Raw genomic sequence first — 13,172 nt, 5'->3', positions numbered from 1 at the left:
AGAGAGACACCATTTCTCTTCAGTACTTTGGAGAGGTCCCTAACAGCAGACTTTCCCATGGCAATGCGCCTTTTAATTTCCTGGCTGCTGGTGCTAAGACTGTTGACTACAGAGCCAAGCAAACTAAAGCTGTGTACAATCTCAATCTCTTCACCATCCATCCTGACGCTGCCAATTACTATTATTTATTCTTGAGCTGCCACAAACATGCATATATAAAATACAAGAAAACAGAATTATACAATGAAACTGAGTGATAAGAGAATTGAGGTGTTATCAGACTCAACAGATAGAAAGTGACTCTGACAGGTGGCTTTAAACCCTGCCCTTAAGTCAGTCTTGTCTCACGGTGACCATACAGGACAGAGTAGAACTGTCCTATTAGGGTTTCTTTTTTATTATTATTATTAATTTTAATGAAAATTTACAGAGACTTTGGATTTCTATTCATTCATTGTTGCACTTTTCTCCCTGCTCACCCCTCCCCTCAGTACACTCTTCTCTTTGAAAAGTAAAGGAAAAATTATTTCATTGTTTTACAATCCCTCCCCACAAGTCCACTCCACTATGCAGCCTTCATTCTGGACTCCTATTAGGGTTTCTTAGTATATAAATCTTTAAGGAAGCAGATTGCTCATATTTCTCCCACAAAAGGGCTGGTGTATTCAAATGGTCAACCTTCCCAATGCTTAAATTGAAGCACCACTATGGCCTTATTTCAAAGCCTATTTGGCTGTCATAACTGATCAACAGCCAACCCAGTCTGTGGACCACGCCTTGAGGTACCCTGAAGGATTTGCAGCTAACAGTTTAGAATATGATTCCACATCCAGTATCTGGCTGGACAGCTCCTAACAGTATCTCACCCACCTACATAAGCATCCCCCAGTTCAGCCTCTCTAGGTCGACATCCTCTATTGGCCCTGATCTTTGAAGAGGAAGAGGTCCCATCAGGGGCTCAGGACGGTTAACTCAGATGACCAAAGCCACACAATCCGTGAACGATGGAGGCAGGGCTCAAACTATTCCCAGGGAAGTCTGATAAGGACAGACCTCAAACAAGCTCAGAGAGGTGACAGGAAGGAATCCTGAGAGGGGGAGATGTCCTGCTGCAGACACACACACGTGTCAGGCAATTTCAGGGAGCAAATCCTTCCCTGTAGCAGCTGCAGGGCATGTCTGCTGTCGGTACTGACTTCCTTGTCTCTGGTGTTTGTCCTCCAGCTCGGATGCACCAAAGGGCTGTTCAGCCAAGCCCAGTATTTCATGGACCTCTTCTGTGCCAACATGATGGACTTGAACCGAAGAGCTGAGGCCATCAGATACGCCTATCCCGTCCGGGACCTCTTCATGGAAAACAGTTCGCCTAGCTTGCCTCTCTCAGATTAAGTAGCAGGGTCTCTCTGACTCGGGCACGCACCATCATGCACAAGCTCACACACAAATACACACCTACACACACAAACATGTACACACACAAAAGGCATTGCACATTCACAAACATGCACAGGTAAACACATGCACACACATGTGTGTGAACACAAATGGGCCATGCACATTCATGTGATCATGCAACACACACACACACACAAGTACACACAGGGTTTTCCAATACAATTAACAAAAATACCAGAGTCCTAGTTGAGTTTAAGCCCTAGAAAAACCACCAAAAAAACCGTGTTTCCGTGTATGTATATCCCAAATACTGCATGCCATGTACAGTGGAGCTAGCATTCCACAAACTGCATTTCTCCTGGTCTTGCAAGTTTTCGTCTCACATTTTAACAGGATACAGTCTTGACACTTCTATATAGACTGTTCAGTGGAAAATATTTGTGTTTTTCCTCTTAAAGATAGGCTTGCATTCCTCATTTCACAGGGTTTACTGTAGTGAAAATAGATTCTTCTGCACCTGGCAGCCCTCACACAGACACTGCTGCCTTCACCAGCTCGCTGTGACTGCTGTTTGTCCCCAGGGACCAATCTCGTGACAGCACCGCACAGACTGACCAACCAGTTGACGGACTCACTGACAACCTTAGGCCTAAGGCTAAGAGGGAAGATCTGTGGTTACCATTCAATTGTAACTGGCATTTCAGAGAAACAATGGATAGTTTTTCAGTATAAGTACATACTATGTTGTTTGTTGTTGTTGTTATGTGCTGTCGAGTCGCTTGCGACTCATAGCGACCCTATGTACAACAGCCCTAAACTCTGCTCTGTCCTGTGCCAATCGCACTGTCTCTGACACTCCCATCCCAATTATCCCAGTCACTGAATCAATCCACCTCATAGAGGGTCTTCCTCTCCTGCGCTGTCCCTCCACCCTCCCAAGCATGATGTCCTTCTCCAAGGACCGGTCTCTCCTCACAACATGTCCAAAGTATGTTAGACGGAGCCTCAGAATCCTTGCCTCCAAGGAGCCACCTGGTTTAACCCTTTCCAGGATGAATCTGTTTTCCTAGCAGTCCATGTACTATTTGGAATACACTTATATACTTGGCTTGTGTGTTCCAATCTCTTCACCTACTCTGACTCTCAGTTGACTGTGACCAAGGCCCTAATCAGGAGGCAGATCACATATTCAGGGATGTGTCCTTACACTCATGGTTCAAAAGCACTTTGTCCCTAAGGTGTAGCCCTGGGCTGCCTCTTCCAGTCAGTGAATGGGGTACTACCTCTGGGCTGCTTGGTCCTTCAAGGTGGAGGCAGATGGCACAAGTGGCATCACGGTGGCTTTGGTGGTGAGGGAGGAGGTGTGTCCAAGGCAGCGTTCTCCAGAAGGTTCCCCTGTCTCTGCTTTAGTCATGCTCTGTGGACTTGCTGGATTTGGAGACTTCTACAAGCTCCGGTGGCTGGACGCCATTCTTAGCTGGCAGAAGCCTCTAGAAGGATGCTTTGGAATACCTGGTGAGTGATGGTTTCCCCTGGGCTGAGGACAACAGGGGGTATGGGGCTATGCTGCGTGTTCTCAGAAAAGAAGGGAATCAATGGAGTGTTAGAGGCATGGAGCAAGCTGGGCAATGCGCATGTGCATGCGTACACACAGAGAGAGACATGTGTAATGAGCTGGGAGCTTTGAAAGTCAAAATTGGGCAGGAAAGGATGCCTTCTCAAAAGCAGGCTCTTACTCCCCAGGGCCTGTATTAGCAGTTTACTTCTTCATGAAGTATTTACTGGGACAGGGTCACCTCTCTGAGCTGGATTTCCCCATCTGTAAGAAAAGGAGTGTGGTAACTCTTAACTTCATGAGAAGAGAGAAACAGCAGACACAATGTCCGTGACACCAGCCAGCTCTGGACCAAGTGCCACGTAAACCAGCTACCACCGACTCACAGTGCCCCCTTGTGTGTCAGAGAAGAACTGGGGTTTCAACGGCTGACTTTTCAGAACTAGAAAACCATACATTTCTGCCAAGGCATCTCTGGCTGGACATGATTTTCCAATCTTTCTATTATCAGCTGAGCACACTGATCTTTTGCATCCTCAGGGACTCCTAGTACCTTCTAAAATAAAAGCTTGGGATGCTCAGAGAAGCAGAGTTTTTGAACTGAGAAATGCTACTATAAATCAGAGGAGTTTGTGGAATACAGATTCTCAGACCCCGATCAGTGCAGCAGGTCTGGGATGGAGGTGAGATTGTGTGACCCTTGTGTGTTTAGAAAGTCCCTTGAGTGATACTGACGTGGGAAGGCGCAGAATCACAATCTGAAAACTATCAGGCGATGAAAAGTTTAAACCAGGTGGAAGCATCTCTAGGCATGAGGAAACTTTCTAAAAAAATCCTCTGTTTATGAGAGAAGACCCAAGTTTCTTGGGAGCTGGGAAGTGGAGGGCAGTTTAACGAGTACATCTCCAAGTGCCTCTTGAAAAACTGATGTCAGACTTCTTTCTCTGGTCCCATCACCAGCTCCTGAAGATCCAGTGTCTAAAGCCCTTCAAAACCAACAGCGTTTCTTGAAAAGAGTGAAGAGGCGAGAAAAGCAATTTTCAGGTAATGAAATGGTCTAAATAAGTTTCAAAGTTATGAAGGAAGATGCCTTTGCAAAGGGGCCCTGGTAGCACTGTGGTGACATCTCTCGACTGCTAATTGAAAGGTCAATGGTTCGAAGCCATTAGCTGCTCTAAAGGAGAAAGGTGAGATGCTTTGTTCCTATAAAGATTACATCCTTGGGTCCCACAGCAGGCAGGTCCACTCTGTCTGACAGGGTTGCTGTGAGTCAGAATCCGTGCGATGACAGTGAGTTTGGGTTTTGTTTCCGGGGCAGCCTGTGCGCATTTCCACGCGCGGTACTGAACAGATGTGCAGCAATGAATGAAGGGGGGGGGCGGAAATTAAAGGGAAAGAATATGCTATAAAAAATATTTATGTTGCCTTAAAAAATCATTAATTAAAAAAAAGAAAGTCCCTCCAAGGAAAGCAATCCTGTGTTGAGCAAGTGTCTCGGCGCTCCATTCCAAACAGCATGCGCTCAGGTAATGTGTCTGTTACATTTTGGTGATTTTCACAATATTTTAAATTTTTTTTTATAATGCACGTAATAACCAAATACACGTAATAACCAAAACCCAAATCCACGCCTGGTGACTCAATTCTGACTCACGGTGACCCTCCGCTGGGTTTCCAAGGCTGTAAATTGTAACAGGAGGAAGATGCTCCATCCTTGTCCTGGAGATTCAATCCTCTGACCTCTCGGTTCACAGTCAAACCCCTAAGGCACCAACGGCGCCTTTAACAGACTACAGCTTAGTGTGAACACAACTTTTTCTTGTTTATTTTATTATTTTTGTGTGTGTACCATCAAATCGGATCTGACTGGTGCAGGAGGAGATTGTCCCTCCTTCTCCAGCGAAGCATCTGGTGGATTTGAACCGCACACCTTTGGGACATGAACACAACTTTTATATGTACTGTTGTTGTTGTTGATTGCTGTCGAGTCAAACACAACTCATAGCTCCTCTGAAGCCCCTCTACAATTATCAACACTTATAAAAATGTATAGAGTTTCCGGAGGCATGTTTAGGAAGTGGATGCCATTCCTGCTTTATATGTACTGTTGAAAAACAACAAAAAGTTGTTGTGTATCATAGAGTCGGAACCATAGCTGACCCTCCAGCGGGCTTTCAGAGACAGTTCATTGCACAGGAGGAGATTGCCCATCCTTCTCCTGCGGACCAGCTGGTGGCCTCAAACTGAATGCCTTAGAGATTGCAGCACAGCTCCTTGCCACTAGGCCAGGCCACCAGGCCTACATGTACTAGGAAACAACCAAACAAACAAAATCCCATTACTTGCTTTATTGCAGAAATAAGCCATACTGGGTGGGCTGGAACTAGACCTCAAATATCTCTGAGGTCTTCCTGGTACCGGTGTCAGAGCTTCCGGTACTTGTACATCACAGCAGTATGGAAACTACCACAGTGAGTCAAGCTGACAGATGGAGGCATTTGAGGAAGGGACACAGCCTCCCAAGTGCAATGGGCTAAAGATGATTCTCCAAAGGAGGGAGCTGTTAGCAGCCAGCATTCCCAGCAGCTGGAGGGTCTGTGCCAGGCAGCAGCCATGCTTATTCAGTCCCTGCATGGGGGGACTACAATAATCAATGAGAGATTAAAAAGGGAAAGGTGCTCGGGAAAAGGTCAAGGTTGCTGCCCCCAGCACTCACTGAGCAGGACATATGCTCTCTCCCCAGATGGCTGCTCTGTCCACAACACCGCGGTGGCAGTTGGAGCCATTGGTGGCTTCCTCTACGTCCTGGTGGAGTCCCCTCTGACACCTGGAAGTGTGCTCCTGTCCACCCACTGTCGCCAAGGCCAAGAAGCTCCTGAGATGGCTGGGTCCACGCTTGCCACCCCAAAATGAGACAAACTCATTTAGCTCCCTCTCCTCTGGGTCCTGGAATCCTTTCTTGAGAATGGAGGAACTCTGATCCATCATCTCACCTTGCTGGGGAGCCGGGGTGAGCAGGCAGGGTGGGAGATGTTCCAACCCAGCAATGTGGTCCTTTTGCCTGGCCTCTGCTTCAGTCTCTTCTCCAAGGGGACTTCCTATTCATCCTGAATCTGGGAATACTGGGCCTATAGCCCCATCTGGTGCCCAGACCAGACCAGGCCAATCCTTGGGAATAAATGAGCAGCATCCCTGGACACCAGGACAGCGCACCAAATCACCCCTCCTCTGTTCCCTTCAGCCAATAGCTCTTGTCACAAAACAAACCGTTTCTAATTATATCTAATCACTCACATTGCTCATCAATGGGTCTGTAGCATCTTCTTCAGCAGATAAACTTGAGATCATTTCAAGGATCCCTCTTGCCAGGTTCAGGTGAGGTCTTCTGCTGAAGGTCAATGGCCAACTCCATCTCTACCTCCATGGGACATCAGAAGTTCCCGTCTACATGAAAAGATTTAAGAGGGGCATTGTGAGTCGGGTCTTGCATCTTAGTCTTTAAGACAACACTGGACAATTTCTAGGTCTGTTTTGAATCTTCAATCTCATTTGACACAAGTACAACCTACCAGTCAACCAGTTGCCATCCGACTCATGAAGACCTCAAGTATGTCACCACAGGACTCTATGGACCCACAGTCAAAGGCCAGTTTTCCACATGAAGATCGCCAGGCCATTCCTCTGAGGCACCTCTGGATGGATGTGAACCTCCAACCTCTCAGTTAGTGGGTGTGCATGCCAACAGTGTGTACCCCCCAGGGACTCAACAGAGACCCATAAACTGGAGTCTTCAAGGCCCTTTGTTCAAATGGGGAAAATAATTGTGCCTACAGACGTTACTTCAGAAGCAGTACATGCTACTTTCTAGAGCCTGTATGGCGAGCTCAGTAAAACCTTTACATCATATCACATCGCTGACATAACATTTGGCAAGTGGCAGTGTAGCCTAATGATTAACAGCGTAGGATCCATGCCCATGCTCTCTGAGTTCAAATCCCAGCTCCCTTACTTACTATCTCCTTGCCTTTGGACAAAGTCATTAACTTCTCTGGGCTTCAATTGCCTCCTAAGCGAAATGGAGCTAATATTAGCACCTACCTAAATGTGAGGAGGTAGTTCTGGGGGCAGAGTCTGCGGGGAGTTGTGCCGTTAACACAAAGACCATGCGACTCTGCTGGTTCAAATCCACCAGCAGCTCTATGGGAGGAAGATGAACCATCTCCTCCCAGGGGATTTACAGCCTCAGAAACCCAAGGGAGGGTCAGCTTTGAGTTGGTTCCTATGTGACAGCAATGAGACAAAGGTGATGAAATGTTAGGAGTCCCTGGGTAACACAGTTCAAGCCTCGGCTATCAGCTGAAAGGTTGGTGGTTCAAATCCACCTAGAAGCTCTGAAAGATAGATAGGCTGGTTGTTCTGCTTCTGAAAGGTCGCAGCCTTGAAAACTCAGTGGAGCAGTTTCACCCACTCACAGGGCTTGCCTGGAGCAGGAACCAACCTCCAGGTTAGAACTAAAAATAAAAACAAATACAAACAAAACCCAGTGCTCAAAACTCACAGCAGCCCCACAGGACGGAGTCCAAGTGCCCTACGCTCCCAGGACTCAAACTAACCATCGCCCCATTGTCACCTCCAGTGGTGACTGGCCCTCCCTGGGTCCCAGGCAGTTCTCAGAACCCTGCACAGATAACGCACAGCACCTAAGGACAGAAAGTGGGAGGGGACTCGGCGCAGGAGGACTACTTGACGTTACAGATGAGGGGGCGGTCCAACACTCTGGAAAAGCTAAACACCTAGGACCTTTAATCTCTGCCTCACAGGGCCCAACGCTCTGCTAATCCTTCCTTTGAAAACTATTCATGCAAGTTTGTCAAGTCGGTTCCAATTTATGACTCCGTGACATAATTTGTGACCCAGTTATATTCAATGACTCCACATGAGAACAGTAGAACTCGCGTGATTTCCAGCCTCTGAAAACCTGCTGGAGGGTCAGCTATGAATCGGTTCTGACTTGATAGCAATGAACCCAGTGTTTGAGTTGAATAAGGGAGTAGGTCACCAGATTTTCCTCTTGAATAGCTGGTGGGTAGGTTTGAATTGCCAACCTCTTGTCTTAGTTAGTTAGGCAAGCACTTAACTCCTGTGCCCCAAGGATCTTAGTTGGTGATTTCCTTTTACTTTCCCATTAACAAGGTTCCACCAAGGAACTGCTGTGGCAGTTAGGGCCATTGCTGGCTTCCTCTATGCCCTGGTGGAGTCCCCTCCGACAGGCAGAAGAGCACTCCAGTCCACCCACTATCGCCAAGGCCGAGAAGCTCCTGAGATGGCTGGGTCCACACTTCCACCCAAAAACTGAAACAAACTTGTTTAACTCCTTCTCCTCTGGGTCCTAGAGTCCTTTCTTGAGAATGAAGCCGCTGGGATCCATCATCTCACCTTCTTGGGGAGCCAGGGTGAGCAGGGAGGGTGGGAGATGGTGCAACCCAGGAATGTGGTCCCTCCCTCTGTTCCGTGTTGCAGTCCCTTCTCCAAAGGCAAGAGTTCCAGCCTAAGCCAACTTTGCTGGCAGAGCTCTTTCTTTTGTTTCATAACTTAAATACCTCCTGCTTTGTTTCAAGGTGAAAGATCAGTGTTGTTGTTGTTAAGTGCTGTCCCATCGAAGGTGACTCATAGCGACTCTATGAACAAAAATCCTAAACACTTGTGTGACTTTCATCCTTTCTCCAGACTCACAGGGTTTCCAGAGACAAGCTGTTTATAGAAGTGGATGCGACTCCTGTTTCCAAGCTTGTTTTAATCGGGGAGCTCCACCAAACACTGTCCACCACGAGTAACCATTATCACATTTGACACATCAAGCATAATTTAAGTTCCTCCTGCTTTGCTTCAAGGGGAAAGATTAGTGTAGATGATTCTTATTTGACATCATGAACACGTTTGAGCATCGAGATGGAAATGTCCTTTGCATACCACCATGCTCAACTGCGTAACACAGAAAGCCTCTTCTAAGCTTCTCTTACCCCTTTATAGCCTCCTGTAGTTTCTATTCCTGGAGCCTTCTCCCACAGTGGCTCTTAAATCATCTGGCCCAGAGGGATATTCCTGGGTTTCGCTGACAGGTTTGATTTGAGTTTTGAGCTGGTAGTTTTTCTGGGGGAGATCCAGGAACCCGAATATAATACCTACTTGGCACTTATGTGCTTCAAAGGTTTCTTTCATATGACTCAAAAAAATCTCCCCAAGGCGAAGGGTGGATCAGGAGGAAGGAGGTGCCACCTCCATCCCTCCTGAATTTGGGATGGATTAGTGGCTGACAGAGACACATTTTAAAAGGCTTTAGTTTACAAATGAGGGAGGGGAGAGACTACTGGAGAAACCTGAGCTTCTAAGTCACTTTCTTAATAAATAAAAAATCTTCTTTGTTTGAATCCACCGGATGCTCCTCTGGAGAAGGAGGGGCAATTTCCTCCTGTACCAGTCAGATCCAATTTGACGGTACACACTCACACATAATAATAATAATATTGTTATTTAAAAAATTTTTAAAAATAAGTAAAAATTCTTGGTGCAAAACATTGTTGCTTTTTGCTGTTGTGAGAACCAACTCATAGCTGACCTTACATGGGGTTTTCAGTGACATATAATCACATGGGAGACTCGACGGCACATAACGACAACGTGGATCTAGCATTTTGTTGTCTTTGTGTGCTGTCAGCTATGAGTCAGTCCGACTAGATGGTACAGAGCAACAACATGGTAAATAATAGGACAGAGGAGGAGTGCTCCACAGAGTCTTTACAAGACCAGGCTGCCCCACCGTCCTCCTGGGGAGAGGCTGGCGGAGTCTAAGGACCAGCAGCGGTGGATCACTCCCCCACTATACTCCTACCCCCACCCCGGGCTCCTTCTATAAAGATTTAAACCAACAGGCAACTCACTACTATCTAGTCTCTTCTGACTCACAGCTACCCTCCCTCACGCTTCTGTCACGTTTACAAATCTTACCCCTGGAGATGCTCAGCTTGTGATGAGCTGTGCTGTGGACTTCACCACCATGAGGGCGTCAGTAATTCTGGGAGACAATTCTACGGTGTCCTAAGGGCACCATGAGTCAGAACCGGCTCCACATCACACAACAGATGTGCTCTGAGGAGTCCTGGCAGCGTAACGGTTAAAGGCTCTGCTGCCAACACAAAGGTTGGCAGTGTGAATCGACCCAGTGTCTCTGCAGGAGTAATCTTCTCTCATAAAGAGCTGTTAGAACCTCTACTTGGAATATTATTGCTTTTAATTTTTGTCTCCTGTACTTTTAACTTGTTAGTTAAATTTGTGTCTTCTAGGCTGCAATAGTTCCATGATGCATCTTCAAGGATATGAACATGTATGGCTAAGCACAATTGATAACAGTGCATCTAAATTCCAAAATCAGTCTCCACAATAGTCTACGTGTTTCCTATTGCCAAAGGGGCCCTTTAGAGTAGTGAGAGAAGATCTTCACCCTGAAACCTACAACGTCCCATTTCAGCAGGAAGTAGCTAAGAGAATATGCCATCCCCTTTTCCTTATGAATCAGGGTGAAATCTCTCTCAGGGAGTGAAAGGGAATGTCAAAGGACACACTGACAAAGGAGATTAATTGTCCCATTGCCACAGTGCTTGTCACAGCCAGTTCTGTTGAGTCAAGTGTTCAGGTCTTTTGTTCATAGGGTCTCTATGAGTCTCCTACAACTCAATGGCACTTAATAACAAGAAGTCAAGTACAACTATAGTGACCCTAAGAACAACAGATCTTAACCTTGTTTATCTTGCACCATCATCATCATTGCTGACATGCTTGAGTCCACTGCTGCAGAACCGTAACCCTTAAAAAAAGTAAATTTAATGAAATGTAAAGTACAAAATACCAACACATCCCACAAACCATCTCATGGGATTCAACTCATAGCCTCCCCAAAACTATTCAGTGAGAAGCCCTCCACTGGTTTCCTATTTCTCAGTGGCTGAAACGCAGAGCTTTCTCCCTGGAGCCCCAAGTCCTAGCTACCTTTCTGTTAAATCACAAGATCCCTGAGGACAGCAACTCATCTGCCTGTTTCAGTGCTGCTTCGTCTGCACCGAGCACACAGGAGAACCTCAGAGTCTTACAGACACTAAAAAACTCCAGGCTGAAGAATGGATGTAGCAAAACAGAATACACACACACACACCCTTTGCACTGGGGCACTGAGCCCATTTGGATGCAACCGGGGATTTGAAGTGCCAGATTCCAACAGAGGATTTCTGGGGCATCCGGTTTGTGTGCAGAAATGAAGGCCAAACAGCACAGTGGAGCTCCAACGAGGAAGGAGACAACACGTTAGGACCAGCCAGTGAATGTTTGATCCCGTGGCTCCTAGTTGACATAAGAGGACCTGTGAGCGCCAAGGCTTGTGTACTGGTTATTTATAGCAGCTCCTCACCAGTATGTTAGCTTCTGACGGGTTCGCTTAACTCCCCTGAGAGGAGCAGTTATCTTTATGTGTTCAAATGTGGTTACTGGAAGTGAAGTGTGCTTTCCACGGACCTCAGACCACCCTCAGGGGAACCATTCGAGGTCTCTGCCGCTGATCAAGTCCTGGCTCTAAAGAGAGGCCTGAATTCAGGAATGGTTGTTGTTGCTGTTAGGCACCACTGAGCTGGCTCTGACACCCAGCAACGCTAGATACAACCCTACCTGGTCTTGTCTGCTTCTTCACGGTCATTAGGTTTGAATGCATGAGTGCAGCCCTAAATCAATCTTTCTTATTGAGCGTCTTCCTCTCTTGCATTGACCTTTTATTAAACACAATGTCCTTCTCCAGGGACCAGTCCTTCCTAACTACATCTCCAAAGGACTAGAGACAAAGTCTTGCCATCCTCACTCTTAAGGAGTATTGCTTGTACGACTTTTAAAATGTTATATGGATTTGCATACAAAATTCACATACATTGTGTTTCACACATTCCTTCTGCAACTTCATTGATTTCCCCTCTTCCCACCTGCAGCCCTCCTGCCACCTCTATTTCCCCCTTTGGACTTTGTACACATCTTGCTAGTTATCCTTCTGTTTTTACAATAATGGTCTTAGGCTGTATTTGTCCTTAAGAGACTGAGTGAGTTCACTTAGAATAATGCTCTCAGTTCCCCAGTGGTCCCATGGATCTGTCTCCTGCTTCAACAGTGTTTGGACAGAACAGATCTGGCGATTCCCTACCTCCAGCCTCCTACTGCCCTCCAACTTCATTTTCAGGTGTAACCTTGGGACCATCTTGTTGTTGTTGTTGTTGTTATGTGCCATCAAGTCGCTTGCAACTCATAGCAACTCTATGTACAACAGCCCTGAACTCTGCTCTGTCCTGTGCCAATCGCACTGTCTCCAACACATCCATTTTGACTACTCCAGTCACTGAATCAATCCACCTTATGAGGGCCTTCCTCTCCTGCACTGACCCTCCACCTTCCCAAGTATGATGTCCCTCTCCAAAGACCGGTCCTTCCTTACAACATGTCCAAAGTATGTTAGACGAAGCCTCAGAATCCTTGCCTCCAAGGAGCCATCCGGTTTAACCCTTTCCAGGATGAATCTGTTTGTTTTCCTAGCAGTCCATGGTATTCTCAATACTCTTCTCCAGCACCACAGCTTAAAGGCATCAATTCTTCTTCTATTCTCCCTAATCATTGTCCAACTCTCTGATGCTTAACAAGTGATTGCAAAGACCATGTCCTGTATCAGACGCACCTTAGTCTCCAGAGAGACACCATTGCTCTTCAGAATTAACAGTAGACTTTCCCATCGCAATACGTCTTTTCATTTCCTGGCTACTGGTGCCAAGAGTGTTGACTGTGGAGTCAAGCAAACTAAAGCTGTAAACAATCACAATTGGGACCATCTTAGCCATCTCCTATTTTTGGGACCAGCTCACACCATATTCTTTGTTAGCCCCAACACCTTGACCAACTATGAGCTCTCAGATCCGTCAAAATTATTACTGCAATAACTTTCTCCCACAGAGCAACAACCTCATTGTCAGCCAGTGGATTCTGAGTCACAACATCCCTCTACCTGGAATGTAAATCTTTACAAGAGACTGCCCATCTTTCTCCCTCGGGCCGGCTGCTGAATTCCAACCACTGGCTTTTCTTTTAGCAACCCAACTCTGGTTATGTACTACACACACCATCAGGGCTTCGCCAAGCGTCTTTG

The 13,172-nt window shown here is 46.5% G+C and overlaps 1 protein-coding gene across 1 annotated transcript in view; it reads left to right on the top strand.

Moving 5' to 3' along the window:
- The window catches only part of LOC102872341 (UPF0764 protein C16orf89-like), a 15,518-nt gene extending 9,655 nt beyond the window's left edge, over positions 1-5,863 (top strand). The window contains exons 5-8 of the mRNA XM_006895242.1: positions 1,225-1,360; positions 2,806-2,910; positions 3,911-3,994; positions 5,694-5,863. Coding sequence (XP_006895304.1) covers positions 1,225-1,360; positions 2,806-2,910; positions 3,911-3,994; positions 5,694-5,863 — 495 coding nt within the window. The remainder of the gene's footprint in view (positions 1-1,224; positions 1,361-2,805; positions 2,911-3,910; positions 3,995-5,693) is intronic.
- Positions 5,864-13,172: the final 7,309 nt, after the last annotated feature.

This window comes from Elephantulus edwardii, unplaced genomic scaffold, assembly GCF_000299155.1.
Source record: "Elephantulus edwardii isolate Elephantulus edwardi_28Jun2011 unplaced genomic scaffold, EleEdw1.0 scaffold00162, whole genome shotgun sequence".
Taxonomy (NCBI): domain Eukaryota; kingdom Metazoa; phylum Chordata; class Mammalia; order Macroscelidea; family Macroscelididae; genus Elephantulus; species Elephantulus edwardii.
This window is presented reverse-complemented; position numbering and strand designations above follow the sequence as displayed.